The sequence below is a fragment of the Moschus berezovskii genome, chromosome X (genome assembly GCF_049115385.1).
Source record: "Moschus berezovskii isolate FMDL1 chromosome X, NW_MosBer_1.0, whole genome shotgun sequence".
Classification (NCBI taxonomy): Eukaryota; Metazoa; Chordata; class Mammalia; order Artiodactyla; family Moschidae; genus Moschus; species Moschus berezovskii.
In genome coordinates, this window is record NC_142488.1 from 122,835,973 (window position 1) to 122,861,081 (window position 25,109).

At 39.1% G+C, this 25,109-nt stretch overlaps 1 protein-coding gene across 2 annotated transcripts; it reads left to right on the forward strand.

Moving 5' to 3' along the window:
- MOSPD1 (motile sperm domain containing 1) lies at window positions 1-25,109 on the forward strand. Of its 2 annotated transcripts, none has more exons than XM_055393330.2 (6): window positions 1-137; window positions 13,924-14,179; window positions 14,291-14,366; window positions 15,798-16,015; window positions 20,500-20,661; window positions 22,896-25,109. In XM_055393330.2, exons 2-6 carry the CDS (start codon window positions 14,026-14,028, stop codon window positions 22,925-22,927), a joined length of 642 nt encoding a protein of 213 aa, XP_055249305.1. In that variant the 5' UTR covers window positions 1-137; window positions 13,924-14,025; the 3' UTR covers window positions 22,928-25,109. The 2 variants fall into 2 exon arrangements, with proteins under 2 accessions (XP_055249305.1, XP_055249304.1); XM_055393329.2 differs by lacking the exon at window positions 1-137 and adding an exon at window positions 8,481-10,631.

Genomic DNA, 25,109 nt, shown 5'->3' on the forward strand with positions numbered 1-25,109 from the left:
TGCAGCTCATCCTCGAGGGCGGAGAGAGGTGGTATTTGAGTCCTCCGGTATCCCAGCAGGCAGTGCAGCCTAGAGATGCTGACAAAGGACCGGAGGGAGCAATCGCAGCTGCTTTCCGAGGAGCCGGTGTTGCCGAGGTGAGAGTCCCCTACCGTCCCGTCACCCACTTTCTCCGACTTCAGGAAGACGTGGAAGTTACGTTGCCTAGAGACCCCGCGGAAAGAATGAGCCGTACCCAAACCCCAAGCTTGGCTCTGTGACTGACAGCCGGGCTCCGCGGCGCCGGGACGCGGGTGGGAGGTGGGGGGAAGGCAGATGGAGTGCTTGCTGCCCCATCTCTGACTGTCAATTGCCTCGCCGATCGCGGATCTCCGCCCCAGGGTCGGGCCGGCTCGTGTGTGTTTCTCTTTTGCCCGGGCGGAGGCAGCTGGCTCGGGATCCTCCCGGTGCCTGCCAGGCAGAGTTCGGTTGCCCCGGGGATGCGACTCCAGGGACAACTCTTTAGCGGATGTTTTGAGGAGGGCTAGGGCAGGGAGGTCGACACCTTTTTCGGGCTGTCATCGTCCTCCCCCTTCCTCCAGCCCAGCCCGTCCCCGCGGCGAGCAATTGGAAGGAAATCGGCTGGGCTGGAGCGAGGCGTCCCGGGATCGCTGGAGGGCGGTGAAAGTGGGGCGGAGAGGCTGGGAGGGACAGGAAACGCCTTCTTGAAATATCAATGATGGGGGGGGGGTGGTAAGGGGTACGTAGCCTGTATCTTTTCCTTTCCTGGACCTCCGCAAGGATCCTGATGGTTGCACCAGCTGCTCGGCTGTAAACAGGCTCACATGACCGGTTTCACATGGAGCCGGCCGGTGTGGGGACGAGGGCTGGAAAGGCAGGGCCCCAACCTGGTGGAGCTGAAGTCCTAGGATGGACCGTTTGATCTCCCTGCTCAGCCTTCCAACCCTTCGTCAATGCTCTGTGGTGTCCCCCCTGGATAAAGTAGCTGACATCTCTCCTCTCTGGACTGAAGTAGCATTTCTGTCCCAGTAGAATCGAGGAGACCTAACTTGATGGTGGTGGTGGGGGGAGTCCGGACTTTTTTTTTTTTTTTTTATCTTTGAGGGCGTTAAAGAGGACAGAAACCTGAAAAATCGGGTCCTTTGGATCTTGCCTAAAAAACAGTAGTGCACTTTCAGAATGCATTGTGTTAATGTGAATTCCAGACAGAAGGGGAAAATCTACTTCTTCAGGCAGGGCACACGCGGGAATAATATATTCTTGATGATTAAATTCTTGTCCACTTGTTTCCTCTAAGAGCTGGGTAATCTCTGCGGAGAAAATATCGTATGCAGGATATTGAATAGGGGATGGACACCAGCTTTTAGATTACACATATATTTGCTTATAAAGCAGTGGGAAGTTTGGAAAGCAGGAAACTGGGCCAAATGTTCCTTTCAAGTTGTTCACGTCTTATCCAAACAGGATTCAAGATTAAGCTAGTTTCTGAAGCATTTCTAGAACTCTCAGAATAAGACGTTTACTCACATACCAGGATCTTTGAAATTTTTGAATTCCTTTTATTTATAAAATATATGTAAATGTAATGGACAGTATTCAGTACAAAATTACCATGTTATAGGCAAAGATAGAAAATAGAACAAATAGCATTATAACATAATGCATGTTTCTCCCCTTAAATTGTTCTTGCACATTTTCTTCCTAAATTTTTTACTTTCAATTTTTTTTTTTCTCATGGATCTTTTACATTTAACTCCAATTTCTGAAAAGCAGAAAACAAGAAACTGCAAGAAAAGATTCCCATGTCTCTAATAGCTCAATAAAGTAATTCTTTTTTCTGATTTTAAAAAGTTTAAAATGAAAGAGAAATTTAAAATCTTGTCTGAAACAGATTATTAGTGTTCTGAATCTTGTTTTGCCACTTTGTAGCATTCTGGAGAACCTTGCCCTACAATAAATAGATTAAGTGATTTACTCTTTGAGGCCCTCCATTTCTTCATCTGTAATGTGAAAGCTTTGTTTTAATCTCCAGAGCCCCTTATAGCTCTCAAATTCCACAATATAGTGCAGTTTTTGATTGGGCACTGTTCTTGGATAAAATAAGCTGGTTAAATAAGCCAAGATATTGGAACATAACGTAAGTAACAAGAAGTACCTAGAGTCCTAATAGAAATAGGAATCCATTCTGCAAAATTCTCATTAGGTAATTAGGTAAGTTAACCATGTAGGTTGACCTGTACCTTTCCTCCCCTCCTCTCTGTCAGGAAATTGAAGATTGCTTCAGCTAAATCCTGCCTCCAAAATTAGAAATAACAGTTCCACCTGACTTTCTTGACCTTCAGGGCATAGTACAAAGTCTGATTCTTTCACTCATTTCAGCTTCTACCTGAATTAAATGGGCTATGTGATCAGTGATGAAATTAGAATAAAAAGGCTATAGCAGGTTTTCACCTTGGCAGTACCTTGATTAGATCATCAGAACAAGTATCAGGTTTTCAAAACTGCATTTTGCCAGCACATTCAGAAACTATCAGTCAGTCTCAGGGATTGATTCATACTAACCAAACTCACAAAAGATTTCTATGTTAATATGAATGCCAGTTTATTAACTTCAAGGGAGATGTAGAAACACCAAGCAGATCAGAAGATTCATGTACATGCCAGGGCACCCTTCGCTCTTGACCCTGTGGGAACACATAGAAATTGCTCTTGACCTTCCCTTTTTTCTAGAGTCTGTGTGGCTCGAAGTGAGCCACACACTCACTTAAAACACTCAGTAATTGATACAGTCGACAAGATTATAGCTTGCTTTTTATATCAAAACCATTTTGGTCACACTTGTATGGATATATCCTAGTCACCTGATTCAATGAGCCACCTGAAAAACATCTCTAAAATCTGTTTCTTCTCCATTGCTTCTGCCTTAGTGTAGCCCCTCACCTCTCCATGTCACATTCATTTAATATTTATTTATTTTTTATGGTAGCTACTTTGGAGTCAGGCCCTGTGCTTGAGTGGTGAGTGGCAACCAGTCTCCTACTTCTGATCATATCCAGTCAGTTCCCTGCTCTAAATCCTTCCAAGGTTCCCTTGGCCTGCAGCAGTGGTTCTCAAAGCATTGTGTGCATCAGAATCATTTGGAGGGCTTATTAAAAACCAGGTAGCTGGGCCCCAACCCCAGAATTTCTGATTCAGTAGGTCTAAGGTGGGACCCAAGTATTTTCATTTCTAGCAAGTTCCCAGGTGAAGCTGCTGCTGCTGGTCTGGTACCACATTTTGAGAAATGCTGGCAACCAGAATCAAGTCTAAACCTCTCAAACTTGGCTTTGAAGATTTTCACCATCTGCCTCCAGCTTACCTTTCCAGCCTTCTCTTTTGCTGCTCCCCCACACATGCTATTTTTTAACCATAGGCAATGCTAAAGCTCATTTTAAGAGTCCCTTTCATGCCTCCACAAATACTCTTCCTTGGAATTCACCCCCATCTCCCTCCACTCCTACTGCAAACGCCTATTTAAGGCAGACTGTCACTTTCTTTATGATCCCAGAGCATTTTGTATCTATCAGCATTTTAACTCTTCTCACATCTTATCCTAATTACTATGTATATCCATTTTTCCTACTCGACTGAGTTTTTGGAGGGCTGAGACCATGATTTCATCTTTTCTCCATATTCCTTAGCACAGTGCCTGGTATATAATAAGTGCTCAGTAAATGCTTGTTGAAATAATTTGTGATCCTCAAACGTCTAAGAGTGCTCTACATAGCAACATATGTATTTCATATAGTTAATTAATATGGACTTTGAGAATTGTACATACATCTTGAAATAACTGAAGACATATTGGGATTTTGTAAAACAAAGGTTGCAAATAACTAGTTAGAAAGAAATGTTTTTAAAAAGACATTATTAGAGGGCATCCTTATTTCTTTTATTTGTTTATTTATTGGCCATGCCACATAGCATATAGGATCTTAGTTCCCTGACAAGGGATCAAACCCATGCCCCCTGCACAGAGGCCTAATCCCTGGACCACCAGGGAATTCCCCATCCTTATTTCTTTTAAACCTTAAAACATACACTACTCAACTTTTACATCTTAAATATGTAATAGCCTAGCAATACATATCATTTATAGCAGTCAATCTTGTAAGATATCAAATTATACAAAAAAAAACTAGAAAGTATATAAAAACAAAATTGCCTAATATTGAGCAGTGAACCATCTAATATAGCATGAACATTAGAACATTGCTTGTGAAAGAGTCCATTTTAGGAACAGAACAGCCATTAAAAAGCCTAATAGATAATACTAGAAGCTCAGAGATGAGGAAAGCTGACTTTATGAATGGGAAGGAAAGAGAGGTTTTAATACCAGTGAGAGTAAAGCAAAAGAACATATTGCTGCTGCTGCTGCTAAGTCACGTCAATCGTGTCCGACTCTGTGCGACCCCATAGACAGCAGCCCAACAGGCTCCTCTGTCCCTGGGATTCTCCAGGCAAGAATACTGGAGTGGGTTGCCATTTCCTTCTCCAATGTGTGAAAGTGAAAAGTGAAAGAGAAGTTGCTCAGTCGTGTCCGACTCTTAGCGACCCCATGGACTGTAGCCTACCAGGCTCCTCCATCCATGGGATTCTCCAGGCAAGAGTACTGGAGTGGGGTGCCATTGCCTTCTCCGAAAGAACATATTGCTCTTCACTATATACTATTCAGTTGGCCATTGGCAGAGACTGCACCATGTATGGAAGAAAGAGATAGCCCCTATGCCCAGATAAAAAGGAACTGGCCTGAAGGTGGAGCTGGGTGCCCTAATCAGTAAATACAAGAGCCAGTGACAGGTAGTAAGCAGCTGGTGCACTGTAGCCACGCAGATGGGTCACTAGTTTCTGGGGCAGGCTGTGCTTCCAATCATCCTTGACTGTTTCAAACTTTGAACCACTTTGATACAAGAATCCCCAAGAATTACTTTTTTCATTTTTCTTGCAGCCTCCTATCCCCCACAAAAAGGGCAGGGGGTGGGGGAGCAAATGTCCCTGTGTATCTCAGAGCCTTGTTCCCCTTCCTCTGGTCCATCCTAAGTGAGGAGGACAGAAAATGGTCACACTTTACAGTATTGGTCTCCTCCCAGAACTGAGGGTAGAAAGTACAGGTGCCGATTTCAGATTTCAGTGTGTTGAGGCTTTCTTTTTTTTTTTTTTTTTTGGAGGGAGAGTAGTTTGCAAACTGGTCACAAGGTGGTGTGCACACATAAGGTTTTCTTTCAAATTTCATTCATGTTTGCATTTCTGTGCTTTGGGTACAGAGGACAAGGATGAGGCAGTTTCAGGTACCAGGACCTCCCAGTGGTATTGTCTTTCTGTAAGGTCGGGGGTATATCAGAGCCTTGGATTTCTAAACCCTGCTGGCCTAGTTGGGCACTGAGGAAGGAGGAAGGGATGATGAGGAATAGGAAGTGGGAGGGAGGGAGGAGGGGAGAGGCAACTGGGAGTGCTGATGATCTCTGTCCTTCTCTAACCCCAGCCTATGGCAAGTAGCCACCATAGATTTACTGTTCCTCTAATTGGGATCGGTTGCCTGTCTTTTGCGGATAAAGGGTGTTCAGCTATGGGGAAAGGGAGCTGATGGAAGAGCCAGTTATTAGTGGACACCTGTAGGTTAACTGCTGAGTTCAGTATCTTCTAATGCTTAACACTGATCTCTAGTCTTCAGATGCAAAAAACAAAACAAACACAACCCCAGAGAAAAACAGTATAGCGTTATGCCTGAAACCTGGAGAGTCATAATTACTCCACATAAAACAAATGTCAAATTATTCACTCTATGCAATAAGTACATTAAAAAATAATGTAATAAAATTACTGAGATCCTTGTAGATTAGAGCAGTAGATGAAGTCAACAAAGAGGGGACATTTGAAGTAGGCTTTGAAGAATGTATAAAATGTTGGTGTCCAGAGAGGAAGAATAAAGTAAAGTTTGGCTGTGCTGTGCTCAGTCGTGTCCAACTCAGACCCTATGGACTGTCGCTCACCAGGCTTCTCTGTCCATGGGGATTCTCCAGGCAAGAATACTGGAGTGGGTTGGCATGCCCTCCTCCAGGGGATCTTCCCAACCCAGGGACTGAACCCAGGTCTCCCGCATTGCAAACAGATTATTCACCATCTGAGCCACAAAGGAAGCTCAGACTTTGGTTACTGACAGTCATAGCTCTGCTTTCACAATCAGGAAAAGAAAGTATGTGCAACTTAGTAAGTGAAATTGTCTCTCTGGTTTTTTTTTTTCCTTGATAAAACTGAAAATGAAACACATGCATCAAGACTTGAATTTTGGATCATCCTTTGAGAATTCTTTTATGGAAAAGCAGGGGAATTTTCTAGAGATGAGGGCAGGAATGGCCATCAGCATCAGGGAAGCAGGATTTTTGAACTGAGACAGAGGAGATGATTATTGTATAGGGAAGTGTGAGTCTGAAGACCAGAGTTCTGCCACCAATATCCTGTGCAACCATGGGTAAGACCCTTAACCACTTTGGGCCTGCTTTTCTTATTGGTAAAAGGAGAAGGGTTAGGAGCTGACATTCTTTGACTCTGTGTGTACTTGACTTTCGGAAAGCAACCTTATTAACTGATTTGCCATGAGGTTTTACCAGCTTAATGTATAATCTGTCCCCAGAATTTTTGCATTTTATCATTTTGCAATGTTGACTAGAGCAAAAAGAAAGTGTTAGTCTCTGGAAAACCATTAATTAAAGGCAGGTGTCACACTCCATCATGCTTGTTGGCAGAGTCTATAATATTGCACTGGTGACCTGGTGCTAATTCCTCCCTAATATGTTTGGAGTTTGGGAGGCGATTTATATCTTAGCCAAGATAAGTGAAAAATGGCAACAGAAACCTGAAAAGAAATAGTAAACTGCTGAAAATGGTGACCAGGGGACAGACAGCCTATTCACGATTCATGGGAAAATATTTAACTCATAAAGAGAAAGCTTCAAAATTCAAAAATAAGAATTTCTACTAAGCCATCATTTAAAGCTAATAATCTACTCTGACCTGTGCCAACTAACTTCTTGAGGTTAGAAACAAGAGTTTAGCACTTGTTCTGTGTGTTTAATTTTGACTTCTCAGTCAGATTTATAAACCGCCTCATACTCCTTTGTGACAAAGTTTTACATTTTCCTAGGTTTGCAAGTCATTTTAAATAAATCTTACTTTTTCTCATTGTATTGAGTTTCTGTTGCATATAAACTTATCTTAAATAATTAAAATCATTCTATTTAACACACAGGTTAAGGTTTTCAATGTTATTAAAAGATCATAAATTGGAAAGCAGTTAACAGATTTTTCACACATGGTTTCTAAATTCCTTATGTTTCAAAACTGGCACCTTTCTCAAATTAGCCTCTAGTAGAGTTGTTGTTTGATTCAACTTTTTTTTTTTTACTTTTAAATTAGGTCTTCATGTGGTTCAGAATTCAAAAGATATAAAACAGTATTCAGAGAAAACTCCCTCTCACCCCTGTCCGAAGCCATTCAGTTTGTCTTTCCAGGGGCAGCCCTGGCTGTCCTTCCAAAGGTATTTTGCCCATATCCAAGGAAATAGGTTTACATAGTCTTTTATCTCCCTTTTCCACACAAATAGTAGCACACCCTACAGTCTGTATTGCACCCTGCCAAAGAGCTTCCCCTTTCTTCTTGATAGATAGCTGGTATCCCAACAAATGACTGTATCATACTTAATTTAATGGATCTCTTATTAATGACCAGTTGGGCTGTTTCCAGTCTTTTGCTGTTGCAACAACTAGCCTTCTTGCATGCCAAGCTTAATTCTATGTGGCTCACATAAATTATTTTATTAATACTCAGTGCTGCAAGAAAAAAAAAACCAATCCCCTCCAAAAAAAAAAAAAAATCCCTCAAACCTTTCTCAAACAGGATTTCACACAAGGGGAATATTTGGGAATATTTATGCCCAATACATTCCTAGAAGTAGAATCTCTAGATCTGAGGGTTATGTGCATTTAGTTTTAGCAGGTATAGTGGATGTGCCAATTTATATTTATATCCTTGCAAGCAATGTAAGAACATGCCTGATTGCTCCCACCATGTACTGTCAAACCTTTTTATTTTTGCCAATTTGACAGGTTAAAAACATGTATTTCGGTATAGATTTAGTTTGTATTTCTCTTGTGAGTGAAGTTACACATACTTTTGTAACTTTAAAAACAATTTGCATGTCCTTTTCTATAAAATATTACAGTGTTTTCTCATTTTTATATTGCATTATCTTTTTTTAATGATTTGTGGGTCCTCTATATATAGTAGGGGAATTACACATTGCCTGTGATATGAATTGAAAATGTTCTTTTGGCTTTCCTTGTAGAATTTATTTGCCATGCAGAACTTTAAAATTTTTTACACAGTTGAATTTATTATTTTTTGGTTTCTGGTTGTTAGAGAGCCTGCTGCTGCTGCTAAGTGGCTTCAGTCGTGTCCGACTCTGTGCGACCCCATAGACGACAGCCCACCAGGCTCCCCCGTCCCTGGGATTCTCCAGGCAAGAACACTGGAGTGGGTTAACATATCCTTCTCCAATGTGTGAAAGTGAAAAGTGAAAGTGAAGTCGCTCAGTCGTGTCCAACTCTTCGTGACCCCATGGACTGCAGCCCACCAGGCTCCTCCGTCCATGGGATTTTCCTGGCGGTAGTACTGGAGTAGGGTGCCATTGCCTTCTCCGGTTAGAGAGCCTAAGATTATATAAAAAACAGATTTCCCATGGTTTCTAGTGCTTTTATGTTTTTAAAAATACATTTAAAGCTTTGTTCCATTTGGGATTTATCACAATAAAGAATTTTATAAGGAGTGAGGCATAAAATCAACTTTTTTTTCTAGGTGGATACCTGATTTTGTCAACATTTGACTGAACTATGTTCCACAAATTAGAGATGCTACCTTTTATCATAAGCTAAATTCTCACCTTGAATTTTACAGTAAGATGTTGAATATTATTTAGTGATGCCAAATTTGGTTGTTCTATTCCTGATAGTTAAGCTTATTAAGAAAGTAATTGTAGGGCTTATCATTTTCTATTCAAAAAATATCCCAAACTTCCGGGAGTACATTATCCAAATAGAAATGTGTATAGCTCTTAACAAAGGAATGAAATTCATGGCAAATAAAAACTCAGAAGTAAAATAATTTTATCAGATGCTTTTCAGAATAACTTTAGTTTTCTTTTATTGACATGGACAGTTATTTTGGTATAGTGGAAAGAATACTGGACAAAGAGAGGCCTTCTGGCATTTTTTATCTGTCTGGTCTTTCCCTAATTTAGTAATAGCAACGAATACTTAGAGTACACCTTGCCTGCGGCTTTCAGTTCAGTTCAGTTCAGTCGCTCAGTTGTGTCCGACTCTTTGCGACCCCATGAATCACAGCACGCCAGGCCTCCCTGTCCATCACCAACTCCTAGAGTTCACCCAAACTCATGTCCATCGAGTCAGTGATGCCATCCAGCCATCTCATTCTCTGTTGTCCCCATCTCCTCCTGCCCCCAACCCCTCCCAGCATCAGAGTCTTTTCCAGTGAGTCAACTCATCGCATGAGGTGGCCAAAGTATTGGAGTTTCAGCTTTAGCATCAGTCCTTCCAATGAACACCCGGGATTGACCTCCTTTAGAATGGACTGGTTGGATCTCCTTGCAGTCCAAGGGACTCTCAAGAGTCTTCTCCAGCACCACAGTTCAAAAGCATCAATTCTTCGGCGATCAGCTTTCTTCACAGTCCAAGTCTCACATCCATACATGACCACGGGAAAAACCATAGCCTTGACTAGACGGACCTTTGTTAGTAATAGCAACGAATACTTAGAGTACACCTTGCCTGTAGCAAGTGCTAAAGGCTTTACATATATCAATTCATTCAGTATATACAATTAATAAGAAGTTTGTAATCTGTTGTAAATTAAACAGGTGTAAAATATTATTAATAAAAGTGAAGAGTGCTTTGAGCTTATTCAAAACAGTAACAAGAACCTAACACATACGAGCTATAGGCATGCTGTAAGTCTACAAATACAAAGTGGGGTCTGGGGCACCTGTGGATGCTGACCTTACCAAGGTTCTTCCTTGCTTTCACATTCTTGTGTCTTTGCTTATGCTGATCCCCAGGAATGAATGCCCTCCCTGCTTACTCCCCCCAACACAGAAGCCTTTCTTTTCTTTAAGGGCCACCCCAAATATTATCTCCTGGCTTCTCTTCCAGGTAGAATTATCTGGGCAGTCTTCTAATTCCCTAGCACGTTATATACAGCAGCATGCATTATAATAAAGGTAGCATAAATATTTGTCTTGTCTCTTCAGTTAGACTAGAGTCTCCGGAGAGCAAGGCCAGTGTATTATTCATTTTTGTATCTCTGTGCAGCTCTTGACATAGTTCTTCACCTGAAAGATCGAGGGCAGAAAGAGACAGGGGCGACAGAGGATGAGATGGTTTCATGGGATCGCCAACTCAATGGACATGAGTTTGAGCAAGCTCCGGGAGATGTTGAAGGACAGCCTGTGGGGTCACAAAGAGTCAGACATGAGTTAGCGACTGAACAACAACAATGTTCAGCTGGGAAAAAAGAATAAAAATGTGCGTACATGATTATACAGTATCCTATTTGATAAAAGTGGACAAAGCCCCAGTCAGAATCACAGCCCTGATAGCTGATAGAAACCAAACAATGTAATCATTTGTTAATATTTCTCTTTGAGTGTATGAGAACCTGAGTGCAAAGTATTAAATTGTTTGTGGCCTATTCTAAAACTGTGATCTACAGGGTGAAACTCAGACATTTTCTGTGATTGTATATCTTTGCTTTCACATTTTATTTTACAAAGCCATATTTGGCGTGCTAACTAAATAAGAATGTTGTTGATCAAAATTAGATTAGGAAATAAATGCAGAAACATTACTTATCAGACAGGCAGACTTCTGCCAGCTACAACTTTCTGGAACATGTTCAAGAGCCCCAGAAGGAATCCAAAAAGGTCTCTGAAGTTGGAAGAAAATAGCTCTCATAAAGCTTGTGTACTGATGTAGTAGGGGAGGCATGGTGCCACTTGCATGCCAAGGCTTGCTTACTGACTTGAATTTTCATAGAAAACTCAGCAAGTTTGGATATTTGGCTTCTTTTCAAGACATTTTGTTTGTGGGTTTCAATAGAAAAAAGATTAAGAGAACTGTCTCACCCATGCTGCCAGAAGGCACTAACTAAAGCATTGTTGTAATGATGAATTTTGGTTTTTTTTGCCTTTTCATGCTGTTCTTGGGATTCTTGAGGCAAGAATACTGGAGTGGCTTGCCATTCTCTTCTCCAGTGGACCACATTTTGTCAGAACTCTACACCATGACCTGTCCTTCTTGGTTGGCCCTGCACAGCATGGCTCATAGCTTCATTGAGTTACACAAGGCTGTGATCCATGTGATCATTTTGGTTACCTTTCTGTTATTGTGGTTTTTGCTCTGGAGGCTGTGGCATTGTAGTTCTTGACTCCTTTGTCTGCCCTCTGATGGATGAGGATGAAAGGCTTGTGGAAGCTTCCTGATGGGAAGGACTGGCTATGGGGAAAACTGGGTCTTCCTTTGGTGGGCAGAGCCAATGCTCAATAAATCTTTAATCCAATTGTCTGCTGATAGGTGGGGCTGTGCTCCCTCCCTATTACTTGTTTGACCTAAGGAGGCCCAGTCCTGGAGTCTACAGGCTCTGTGGTAAGGCTAAAGGCGACCTCCAAAAGGACTTATGCCAACACGCACCTCCCAGGACTGCTGCTGCCAGTGCCCTTGCCACTGCCAACCCACTCCTCTGCAGGAGACCTTCAAACACTCACAGACATGTCTGGCTCAGTCTTTTGTGGGGTCAGTGCTCCTTTCCCCTGCATCCTGGTGCACACAAGGTTTGTTTGTGCCCTCCAAGAGTCTCTGTTTCCCCAAGTCCTGTGGAAGCCCTGTAATCAAATCCCGCTGACCTCCAAACTCAGATTCCCTGGGGATTTCCAGTCCTTTTGCTGATTCCTAGGTTGGGAAATTAATATGAGGCCTGGAACATCCACAATAATGCGAGAACTTCTTTGGTATTACTGTTCTCCAGTACGTGAACTGAGAACTTCCAGATGTACAAACTGGATTTAGAAAACTTCACTTTCACTTTTCACTTCCACACATTGGAGAAGGAAATGGCAACCCACTCCAGTGTTCTTGCCTGGAGAATCCCAGGGACGGGGGAGCCTGGTGGGCTTCCATCTATGGGGTCACACAGAGTCGGACACGACTGAAGTGACTTTGCAGCAGCAGCAGCAGAGGAACCAGAGATCAAATTGCCATCTGTTGGATCATAGAAAAAACAAGAGAATTCCAGAAATACATCTACTTCTGCTTTATTGACTATGCTAAAGCCTTTGTGTGGATCACAATAAACTGTGGAAAATTCTTAAAGAGATGGGAATACCAGACCACCTTACCTGTCTCCTGAGAAACCTGTATGTACAATAAGAAGCAACAGTTAGAACCAGACATGGAACAATGGACTGGTTCAAAACTGGGAAAGGGGTACAGCAAGGCTGTATATTGCCACCCTGCTTATTTAACATATATGCAGAGTACATTATGTGAAATGCTGGACTGGATGAAGCACAAGCCAGAATCAAGATTGCGAAGAGAAAGATCAGCAGCCTCAGATATGCAGATGACACCACCCTTATGGCAGAAAGGGAAGAGGAACTAAAGAGCCTCTTGATGAAGGTGAAAGAGGAGAGTGAAAAAGCTGGCTTAAAACTCAACATTCAAAAAATTAAGATCATGGCATCCGGTCCCATCACTTCATGGCAAATAGGTGGGGAAAAAGTGGAAGCAGTGGCAGGTTTTATATTCTTGGGCTCCAAAATCACTGCAGACAGTGACTCCAGTCACGAAATTAAAAGAGCTTGCTCATTGGAAGAAAAACTATGAAAAACCTAGACAATATATTAAAAGGCAGAGAAATCACTTTGCTGACAAAGGCTCATATAGTCAAAGCTGTGGTTTTTCCAGTAGTCATGTATGGATGTGAGAGTTGACCCATAAAGAAGGCTGAGCGTCGAAGAATTGATGTTTTCAAATTGTGGTGCTGGAGAAGACTTTTGAGAGTCCCTTGGACAGCACGGAGATCAAACCAGTCAATCCTAAAGGAAATCAACCCTGAATATTCATTGAAAGGACTGATGCTGAAGCTCCAATGCTTTGGCCACCTGATTCGAAGAGTCGACTCACTGGAAAAGACCCTGATTCTGGGAAAGATTGAGGGCAGGAGAAGTAGGTGACAGAGGATGAGATGGTTGGATGGCATCACTGACTCAATGGACATGAATTTGAGCAGACTCCAGGAGATAGTGACAGGGAAGCTTTGCGTGCTGTAGTTCATGGGGTCACCAAGAGTCGAACATGACTTAGCGAGTGAATAATGAGTGTTAAAAAAGTGACTCTTGTGTTTTTCCCCTGTAAATCATGGAAGCTTACTTTATTTTATCTTTTTTTCTTCTTTAGGAATTCTGATTGGCTCACATAAAATATGTTGTAACAAAATGTATTTTTTTTTAATCTGAGGTTTTAAAATACTGACAACCCTTTGGTCACATCTCTTTGAGGGTGATTAAATAGGAAGCCTTCTTTATTCCTGTATTCAAGTTTGTAAGTAACTTATCATAGGTTGATATCCTGAATGTGAAAGGAGCATGTGTAAGTTTCTTTGCAGAGTTTAGTAGAATCTGTATAAGTAAGCCAAGAGGAAAAGTCAAAAGGCATGTTTAAATGATTTGGGGACTGTTTTAATGTCTGCTAACCATGCTAGTCACAGCTAGCTCGTGAAAAAGAGTTATCACTCAGCTTGCTTTCTCTCTTCTCTTTCCAGATTGCCAAAATGCTTTGGAGTTTCTAACTGATTTTTAAGAAAAACCCCAAATAGATTTGAGACTGTAAAAACTGACGCCTCAGCGAGGGGGATTTAGTGCCAATGCATCAACAAAAAAGACAGCCAGAGTTAGTGGAAGGAAATCTTCCTGTCTTTGTGTTTCCCACAGAGCTAATATTTTATGCAGATGACCAGTCAACACATAAGCAAGTGTTGACACTCTATAATCCCTATGAGTTTGCCTTGAAGTTCAAAGGTGAGTCTCCTAGGTCTATTGTATGGATTTGAACTACTCCCTACTAATTTTTGACTTGTAGAAACTAATTTTTTAAAAATCACTAATGGCCATTGTGACTTTTTCTTTCAGTTTTGTGTACTACTCCAAATAAGTATGTTGTCGTTGACGCTGCAGGTGCAGTAAAGCCTCAGTGTTGTATGGATATGTAAGTCAAAAGCACTTCCTGGTAACATGTTTTCAGTGTGTTGATATTTATGTGTTTAACTTGCAAAAGATCTTTTCTCAAAGCCGCTCCACCTTGGCACTCATTACATTTTGAATTTTTGCTGAGAGTTTGTCTATCAACATTCTTTTTAAGAAGTTTCTAAGAAATTCTGAACAGGTTGGCCACATAATAATTCATTATGTTGGAGCCAAGGTGTGTGTTAATATTTCCATGAACATTTCCTCATGGTTGTGCTTTTAGTCATAGCAGAGAGCTTTATGGAATTAAAGTTCTAACTTAATCCTGTACCTTTCTCTAGCTATAATAGGTAATTTAGCCTTCTTGGGAACATCTTGCTATTATAGTGACATTTGGGGGACTAATAATGCTACACTCTGAGAACAACAGTAATAGAAATTCATCTGAAATGATTCAGTCATAAAACTGAAAGTTAGTCTATACAAACAGGAAACAAGTGTATAGCTACTCATCTGGAAAAGGTTAGCTGAGCTCTTCCAGATAATTTGGTCTTAAAGTGTCAGATAAATGATTGTTTGTTCAAACTGTTCATATTTAACTTTCACTTTAAAACTATTGGTGACCAGATGGATCTAATGACCAGCCCTTAATTTAAGCTACCAAGTAAACTGTATTGCTTTAAATCTTCCATGAGAAGCAGCAGCAGAAGTTCTTTTTCTGGCATATATTTTCGTCATCTCAGAACCATAAAATGATGTATCTTTGATGATATGTTTTTTGCCTATTTCTTTGATTTTCATTGTGTACATGATAAGCAAGGACTATTCCAAAGAAATATAATATCTTGCCCCATAAATGTGTTACCTTTGACCTAATTGTTTTGTGTTATCTATTAAGAATAAAGTAAAAATCAATTGCACTGAAGATAACTTTCATAAAAAAATTACACTGCTTTATACTCTTTTCAGAGAAATACATAAATGTATTGTTAGCCTCTGTTGCATTGGTCTTACTGGATTGCCTACTGATTTGATTGCTTATTTTTGCCTTTGTTCATGGACTTCAATTTTAATTGAAGTCTAGGGTGAGGTTTGTTATTTTGTTATTTGAACAATAAATAAGTAGCAATAGGAATATTTGAGACTTTTATGGGGAAGAAACAATTTCATAAATATCCTCTTTAGTGAATATTGCTACACAGAGATATTCAGGAAAAAATGTCATTGTGAAAAGGAATTTCCTTTACCTATCCTTTTATTTTAGACTCTTATTCATCAAATATTTAAGAACTACTCATTTATTTTGGGGTTATACTGTGATTTATTTTAGAAAAAACATCATTAACAAGTTTCTGTATTTGAGTATTTTGTTACACTCAGTTAATATGTATGAAATCTCTTGCTGAATTCTGTTTGAAACCTAAATTGCATTTGTTCTTTTTCAATGTTTCAGTGTAATTCGTCATAGAGATGTCCGATCCTGCCACTATGGTGTAATAGACAAATTCCGTCTCCAAGTTTCTGAGCAAAGCCAGAGGAAGGCTTTAGGAAGGAAAGAGGTTGTGGCTACTCTTCTCCCGTCCGCAAAAGAACAACAAAAGGAAGAGGAGGAAAAAAGAATAAAAGAACATTTAACTGAAAGTTTATTTTTTGAGCAGTCGTTTCAACCAGGTACTTTGCGTTGTGTTGGCTTTTTTTTTTTTTTTTAACTTTGGGTTGTTTTTAAAGTCCTTTTGAGGTCTTACATGTTTCTCACTTTAAATGAGTCAAGGAGCAAAGAATAATTACTAGAACAATAACCTGCCACTCTAAACCTAGTTGACTACTTCAAAAGTGAATGTAGAGATCAGGTACCTAGAATTGAACAAGAGGCCTCGCGCAGGCCTTTTAGGGGAGAAAATAACTCCACTAGACGGGGCTGTAAGGCAGGGGCAGTCATTGCTAGAGCTTTTCATTCTATAAAACCTGAGACTGCAGGCACTGTACTTTACAATGCTAGCACAATTTGGCAATTCTTTACTTTTGTTTCTGTGACTTTCCTATATCCTTTCTCAATGAATTAATTTGAAGGAGAGAAATTGTGCTTGGCAGTAGGCCAAGCTTGGTGCACTTTTCATATTATTTTGGAAAAAAAACTCATTAAAGTTGAAGTTAATTAAACTAAATAGATTATAATATCCCCTTCCCCTGTGGGCTGTTAATTGAATCCCTCTCCATTCCTCATTTCCTTCCAGCTTAGATATTCAGGAGTGTTATGATATATTCTTTCACCATCGACACTATCCTCATATTCAACTTTTTGGACATCATTCCCCCATCTTTTGATCTTCTCATTATCTCCCTTCAACCCTATTATAAAGGGAGGAAGAGAAAATTTTCCATAGAAAAGCGTGGTGACTTTTTGATCGTGATATATGAATGTGATAGCACCTGTTCTTGAAATCGCAACATTATATATGAGGGAATAAAAACCATCTACTTGTCATTACATTAATTCATAAATCCCTATCAGTTTGTTCATCTTAGAATGTTTATTCTGACAAGACAGGCATTTGCTGGAGGCAAGTGTCTTCTCATTCCATGCAGGGAGTGTCCAGGTTCGCTGGTGATACCAAGACTAGGAATTAGGTAGTAGTTAGTAGATTGTTTTCTTCTCAGCAACTGTTATTAACTGACAGGACTAGTTTTTCACGTTTTGAAGCTGAAAGAGAATCTCTGTCAAATGTCACTTTGATGTCCAATCAATACTGTGAAGTTGACTTATAAATAGATGCGAAATGCAACATTCCTCTTTTAAAATGCCTTCTATAGAAGAAGAAAGGCCATCTGAGTGTTTGGTTTTGGGTGTTAATTTTGTAATTTAAAGTGGTCATTGGAGATCACTTTTGTATTTAACAGACTGGTGTGATGCCCAAGAGGGTTTAGTGTTTTACATATATTTTTTCTTAAATCATCCTAAAATACAAATGTGTGTTTATAACGAACCTTTGTATCTCAGGTACATTAGAGAATTATTCTAAATGTAAAATTGGAGTAAGTAGATGAATAGAATAGGTGATATTGGCATAGTATATGGTAGTCTCTGTTTTTTTTGGGGAAAACACCTCTCTAAGCCATTCTTGTCAGGAAGCTCAAGAAGGCAGGCACCTAATTTGTCTGGTTCATCATTATGTCCTTGGCATCTAGCACAGTGCCTGGCACAGAGTAGTTATACAGGAAATACATGCATGGGCCTCAGTAGAAAGGCTGGACTTCTCACCTGGTAGTCTGTTAGATTGTTTTTCTTTATCTTACAAAGTTTCCAAGGCTCCTGCTACTTTGTAGAGCAAGGCAATACCACAGTAGAGCTCCTCACTCCCCACAGTCTCGGCCAGCAAGTCCCATTTGTGGGTAGTTACCCCAATGCTTCTAATAATATGGCAGGAAATTGAGTAAAGTAATAGAGTGTAACAGTAACTTATTGAATCTAGGCTCACAAAGTGATATTTTTAGCTTCTCTTGTTTATGAAATTAATAGTAAATTATGTGTGGTTTCCAGTATATGGAATTCTAGGTTTTTCATTATGTTTCTCTGAATCAAAATGGTGAAACAAATTGTGATTGTTCTATGGGAGTCATTATTTTTGCATGTCTTTAGCTGTAGAAAATGTTTATTAGGTATGTTATAGGCAAAACAATATTGTGAGGTTCTTTCTTTGAGTTTTGCTGGAAAAATGGTTAGGGGCTATATCTCAAGATATTTGGATCTTAAAATGTAGTGAAAGGCAGTAAAAATGAGAAATTCTTCTCAAGTTTATGTACTGTATAAAAGACATCTTAGTAACAAATTAAAGGAAGGAAACAATACCTATAATCCCACACACTTAAAAAATCTGCCTTTATGTGTTCTGTGTAATTTTCTAGACCTTGTCTATGAGCATAAATATAATTATACATGTGTATGTATATATATTTCATTTAACAGAAATTGAAGAGAAACCCACAAAGGATACTTTTACAAAATACCAAAGCCCAGGTCATTAAAAAGGTGTTTTAAAAGGGTTCATCTGAATCTTAGTGGGTTTATCTTAATTATATTTCTAAAAAACTGCTGTATCTGATGCCAGGTTTGAGCTAGTGCTCTTTGGCTTAAGAAAACTACTTTCTTTATTACTGATTTTAATAATAAAGAATTGAAAATGACCTAAAAGTCTATAAATTGGGGATTGATTAAATTACAAATATTCAAAAGATGGAATGCCATGCAGACATTTACAAGGATTTATTAGAATGGGCTTCCCTGGTGGCTCAGTGTGGGGAAGATCCTGTGGAAAAGGAAATGGCAACCCACTCCAGTATTCTTGCCTGGGAAATCCCATGGACAGAGAAGCCTGGGGTTGCAAAGAATTGGACACAACTTAGTGACTAAACAACAACACATTAGAATGGTAGATGGTCCTATATTGACATAAAAAGAGATTCAGATATTTTTCCAAGTGAGAGGAAAAAGTTAAGAACATATGTATAATATGGTCTCATTTAAGTAAATCATTTTACATGTTTATATGGGCATTTATAAAATTTGCAAGGATCTATATACCAAGCTATTAACAGTGTTATCTCTAAGAGGATGGGATTACAGAAGAACCCTTATTTTTTTCTGTATCTGTAAAATTTTTACAACCTTGTAGTATCAGAAAAACTTTCCACTTTGAAAAATGTCAAGCATTTATGTGAATGTTTTTGAAATTTTTCTAAACAGTAAAAATTCCCTGAAATTCTCTTTCCTGTGGGTTTGCATTGAGTAGTGTAGTTGTCAGAAATATTTGCCTTGAAAACTTACCTTTGCAACAAGTACAAAAAGTACTATATTCATTAGCAAAAGACAGACTTGTTTTTTAGGCAATTATGCTATTGTTTTATCTCAAGCAATAATCACTGTAAACTTTGAATTTGTTTTCAGCTATCTGGCTTTGGTGAGGCTCAGTTAAGCTTCACACAACAGCTAAGGTATTAATAATTTAGAAAAGCTTCATTTAATAATAAAATGAACAGTGTTTTTCATTAATAAAACACAAAGATTGTGTTGCTGTTGGCTATTTCTTTTAATGAAAAGAAGGGTGGTGGGAAAAGCTGTAAGACAGAAAATGCTGGTGGGTTTCTTAAAAATAGGGTATGAATACTGTATAGTTCTGTGCAGCCAGATCTGTAGAAGGGCAGACCTGATAATAAATGTTTTTAAATTTTATATTATTATAGTAAGAACACAACATGATATTTACTCTTTAAACTACTTTTCGTGTACAATATAGTATTGTGGACTGTAGGTACAATGCTGTACAGCAGATCTCTAGAGCTTACTCATCTTGCATAACTGAGATTTTTATGCTCGTTGATTAGCAACCTGGCCCCTGGCAGCCAACATTCTACTCTCTGATTCTATGAGTTTGTCTATTTTAGATTTCTCATACAAATGGAATCGTGTAGTATTTGTCCTTTTGTAACTGAGTTATTTCATTTAGCAGGATATTTGTCAGATATTGTCTCTGCTGTTTTCTTCTATACTATAAATGCAGGTAGAGTGGAGGGCAAGAATTTTCATGGGCAGTTTTAGTAACATTAAAGTTGATCCTTTTCTGCTGCCTTAACATTTTCCAAAATGGTAGCAGGATGCTGCACTTGTTAGGACCAAACCTGTCTCAAGGTCTACCAAAGATACTCCCAGAAGGTACTGTAGCTCTATTGCAGTGGGCTCCAAGGTGGAGGACACACAAGTAGTGCATGAGGGGTACGGGAAGACAAAGCTAGAACTTCCATTTCTACCTGTTTTTAGCCCATTCTATTAAAATTCGGTTTGTATATTTTATATTAAGTATAATAGTACAGTACTTATGCCTATAATTTGTAAACATACACAGATGATACATGCTCAAACACTTTCTACAAATTCCAGTGGGGTGGTGGAGAAAGGAAGATGGCCACTAGAACATTCCATCCTGTAATGGGCTTCCAGATAAGTCCAACAGATAAGGTCCCATGGGATGGGAATGATGGAGAAAGTATCAGAGAAGTTAGACAAAACCAGAATCCTGGTGAGTGGTGGCCAGTCTATATGAATGAACTTTTATCTTAAGTTGTTTTTAGAAGAAATCTCAGGGATTCTTGTCTTTTTACAGAAAACAGAACTGTCTCCTCAGGACCTAGTTTACTGACTGTCTTCCTGGCAGTGGTGTGTATTACAGCTCTGATGCTTCCCACGCTGGGGGATGTGGAATCGCTGGTGCCTCTCTACCTCCACTTAAGTGTGAATCAAAAATTAGTGGCTGCTTATATCTTAGGTAAGTGTTTTAAAGATGCATTGGGGCAGAGCATAGGCAGTTTTTTTTTTCTTTAAAAGAATAATACATTATTCCTTTATTTATCTCATTATTTCTGTAAAAAAATCTATTTTGGACTAAATTGTATCCTAAACACTTAAAGTATACATTGTAGAAACATGAAAGCTATAGAAACACTAATATTAAACCTAAACCAAGCATTCCTAACATGAATCAAGGCCCAGAATCTTTAAATGGCTTGCCTAAGGTCTATTGATTATAATTGAGTCTTTTTAATTTTTAAAAATTTTAATACAATTTTAAAGATTACTTTCCACTTACAGTTATTACAAATATTGACTACATCCCCTGTGTTATACAATACATCCTTGAGCCTCATACGCACCAGTTTGTACTTCCTGGTCCTCTGCCCCTGTGTTGCCCCTCCCTATGTAGGCAATTTTTATGGCCTGGAGGTGGTAGTGGTGGTTTGTGTGTATATGGGGTGATGGTGGTAGCTTGATTTTTTTTTTTAAAGAAAAACAAACAAAAAAATTGCTTCAGAAACATGTTGAGGTAAAGTGTATTTTAAGATTTAATTGCTGGCTTACATTTGGTTCTTTTGAACTTATTTATCTAGTACCAAATACTATATTTATTCCATTATTGTCCTTTTGCTGATTTACAACTGTATGGGATTCCCAGGTGGCACTAGTGGTAAAGAACCCACCTGCTGAGGCAGGAGACACAAGAGACACAGGTTTGTCCCTGGGTCTGGAAAATCCCCTGGAGAAGGAAATGGCCACCCACTCCAGTATTCTTGCCTGGGAAATCCCATGGACAGCGGAGCCTGGCGGGCTACAGTCCATGGGGTCACAAAAAATCAGATACAACTGAAGTGACTTAGCGTGCATGCAAAACATGTATAAAATGTAAACTGCATACATTCCATTATACAGCATTTCCACTTCTAGGAATTGACCTTCGGGAAACACACAAAGTACATACAGTGATAAAGATGAACAAGGCAGCCTTGTTTAATATTGTGATCCTTTCTCTTTAAACTAGTTCCCTTGTCTGCTATTGAATCATTTCTTTCAGTCATCCTGGCTTGAAATCTTATAGTTAATTAGTTCAACTGAACAAACGTTTATTCAGTAACTACCATGTGTTAAAGATTAGGGTTCTGGTGATGCATGACTCTTTCCTCATTGTCTCACCTCTTTTGACATGCCAACTCTTTTCAGTTCCTTGGTGTGCTCGCTTTTTTTAAACTTCAAAATTGTCTTCTGGGTTGTCTCCCTGACTTCTATCTGTGTTTCTTCTCTTCCTATTCCTCCCCCTTTTATCCCCGTTATTTCCCCCTCAACCAAAATCACCCATCACATTACTGTCAGGTTGATTTCAATTCTGTGTTGGTTTCACCACCACCACTCTCTACTCAACAACTTTCAATGATTCCCCATAATCCATAGAATTAAGTATAACTCCATAGTTTGACACTGAAGACTCTCCATGCTGTGAGTCCTCTCTGAGTTAATCTTGTCTAGCTGCTTCCCTATATAAATCCTTGGTTAGAGCCCATTAGGTTATTTATTGATCTCCCAAAGCTCATCTGGAGCCCCAGTCCTACCTCCATGGCCCTGTTCTTGCCATTCACTCACCTGAAATGCCTGCCCATCTTACTGTTTTCTGTCTTTCCTGTTCATCTTTTAGGCTTACTTCAGCTTAACCTTTGGGAGCATCTTTGCCCCAAGTCCTATGTATGTGATTATTTTCCTTCTCTGTACTTGATCACTCACTTTTTAAGAACCGTTTAGGATCGAGTATATTCTTCTTATTAAAGTTCTTATGTATGGAGTCTCTTCAAAAGAAACAAGCTAAGCAGAAATACTATGCTTTTGTCTCTTTGTGGCTCTACTGGAATACAAATAGGCTTACATTGTTTTTGTTGATAAAGTTGGATGCGTTTACTGACACTTTAAACTGCCATGTCTGCTATTATTATAGCTAATGTGACTGGAAAATGTGAGAGATATTTAATGGTTAAAAAATTAGCTATGACCAGACATTAGTGATTTAATTAAATCTATCCAATGACTGCCAATTACTATATACTGGATATCTTCTGTTATAGTATCTGTATAGTATCACAATTCAAATTTATTTTGAGTTCTTGATAGTGTGCCTGGCTTGGTGCTGTAAAGATTTTGTAAAATGCATGTCTTTAACTGTGCTTCAATTTTTTCTTTCAGGTCTTATCACAATGGCTATATTTAGAACATGAACAAGGAGTTCAGTTGACTTCTGAAGTACATTTATCTTGAAAATATGAATGTGGACTGCCTTTTATCTCTGTTTCACCCCATTAACATGCTACAAACTATTGAATGATTTACAATCATTTCAAATGTATAATATATATTTTAAATTACTCTATAATTTTATTTCAAGGACTCCAGCACATTATGTTACAGATAGCAAGGAGGCTTCTGAGTGCCACTTAGGAAATTATTTTAAGAAATTCTTTTTATATCTAAGCCACCCATGCAAAAGACTTTAATTAAGACATTTGTTATTTACTCATCCTTTTTCTAATTCACTTTGATTGTTGCAGTCATGTGTCCTTCAAAGTTAAAGGCCTAAAAGAGCAAACTGACCAGCCTAAAAGTAAAAGTACATGTACTTCCTAGGTACGAACATCAATGTTCCTATGTAAACTATGCCTTGTCCTCTATCATTATAAACAGTTGCCATGGTGTTTCTAAAATATGAGTTTTACAGTTAATATGTAGAGAGTAATAAAAAGCATAAAGTACTGAGGGATCATGCTTATCTTAGTCTCTCACAGAAGACATATTTAATTCATCTGATGAACTGCAGAATAGGTTGTGGTCCAGCCACCAAGAAGTAGGGTGACCATTCTATTTGGTCTAAGAATTCTAAAGGAAGGTAGACATTTGTTTAGTTACTTGGTACACCCTAGCTTTACCTCTGGATAATGCTTTATGTTAATAGGAGGGAAAATCACTTATCTTTTCTCCATAGCCCTCTGCCTGACTGTAAGGTACTAGCCCAGACTGGGGCTACCAATGCCAGGTGGTTTATGTGGAGATGATTTTTCACCTTTAAACTCTAAGCCAAGTATCAATATAAAAAATCCTTGATATCTGTCTATTTTATACCAGTCACTGAGACATTTTTTAAGTTGTATTTATAAGTTTGTATTTATTATTAAAACAACTTTACCAAAAAAGTCCCCTGAAGCACAACTATTTACATTTCTTTATAGCCTCTTCTGATCTCTAACATATATATGCAGTTTTAACTGTTAGTATTGTAGTAATTGATCTCTTGACTTAGGATTTTTATCTGAGAACACAATGCATTGAGTCTCTTGAAAATCATGTTCCAGATATTTTTACAGAATGAATTTATGCACTGCTACTGTAGCATTCTCAAGGATAAACACAAGATATATACCTGATGTTGGTTTTTGCAGGAAACAGTACTTTGCTTCTGAAGTCAAAGCTTTTATGTATACTCTTTCATAGAAAATCTTCATTGTTTAACCATTTGGGAGCATAAATCATTAAATGGATCATGTCTGTACATTGTGTAATGACTAAAAAGCACATAAATGTAATCTATTTTGAACTTTGTAAAAAAAATTACCCTTGTGTTTGAAGTGAAGTTGTTCAGTTGTGTCCAACTCTTTGCTTCCCCATGGACTGTAGCCTGCCAGGCTCCTCTGTCCATGGAATTCTCCAGGCAAGAATACTGGAGTGGGTAGCCATTCCCTTCTGCAGGAGATCTTCCCGACCCAGGGACTGAACCTGGGTCTCCCGCATTGTCGGCAGACGCTTTACCATCTGAGCCACCAGGGAAGTCTGTGTTTGAAGGTTATCCTTCTTGTTTCTCTGTCCATCTCAAATCGTGTGTATGTGTATGTGTGCGAGTGCAGGCGCACGTGCGCACCTGTGTGTGTGTGATCACACATTGTAAAGAACAGAAATTACTTTAAAAAATAAAAGAAAATGGAGACCTGAAGTTTCACATTGATTTACACATTTTGTTTGGGTATGTTTCTGAGGAACTCAAAGTTTTTGTCTCCATGTTCAGTTCTTTGCAACTCTATGGACTGTAGCCTGCCAGACTTGTCTGTCCATGGGATTTTTCCAGGCAAGAATACTGGAGTGGGTAGCCATTTCCTTCTCCAGGGGATTTTCCCAACCCAGGGATCGAACCCAGGTCTCCTGTGTCTCCTGCATTGGCAGGCAGATTTTTTACTGCTTGAGCTATCAGGGAAGCCCTGTATCCTAAAACTGTCTCCTGTTTCTGTGAGTTAAATAAGCAAAAATGAGAAGTGAAATACATGAGCTAAAATGTCTTAAGTTTTTTAATTTACCAAGGGAGTTAATTTGTTACTAAAATTTTTGAATATGTAAGAGTTACATGCTTCAAAAATA

What these genes read in the sequence shown, in the direction of transcription:
- MOSPD1 (XM_055393330.2), top strand. Translation starts at nt 14,026, where the DNA reads ATGCATCAACAAAAAAGACAGCCAGAGTTAGTGGAAGGAAATCTTCCT. An exon ending in CCTCAGTGTTGTATGGATAT is followed by an intron (nt 14,367 to 15,797) that starts GTAAGTCAAAAG and finishes TCAATGTTTCAG; the next exon opens with TGTAATTCGTCATAGAGATG. An exon ending in AGTGGCTGCTTATATCTTAG is followed by an intron (nt 20,662 to 22,895) that starts GTAAGTGTTTTA and finishes TTTTTCTTTCAG; the next exon opens with GTCTTATCACAATGGCTATA.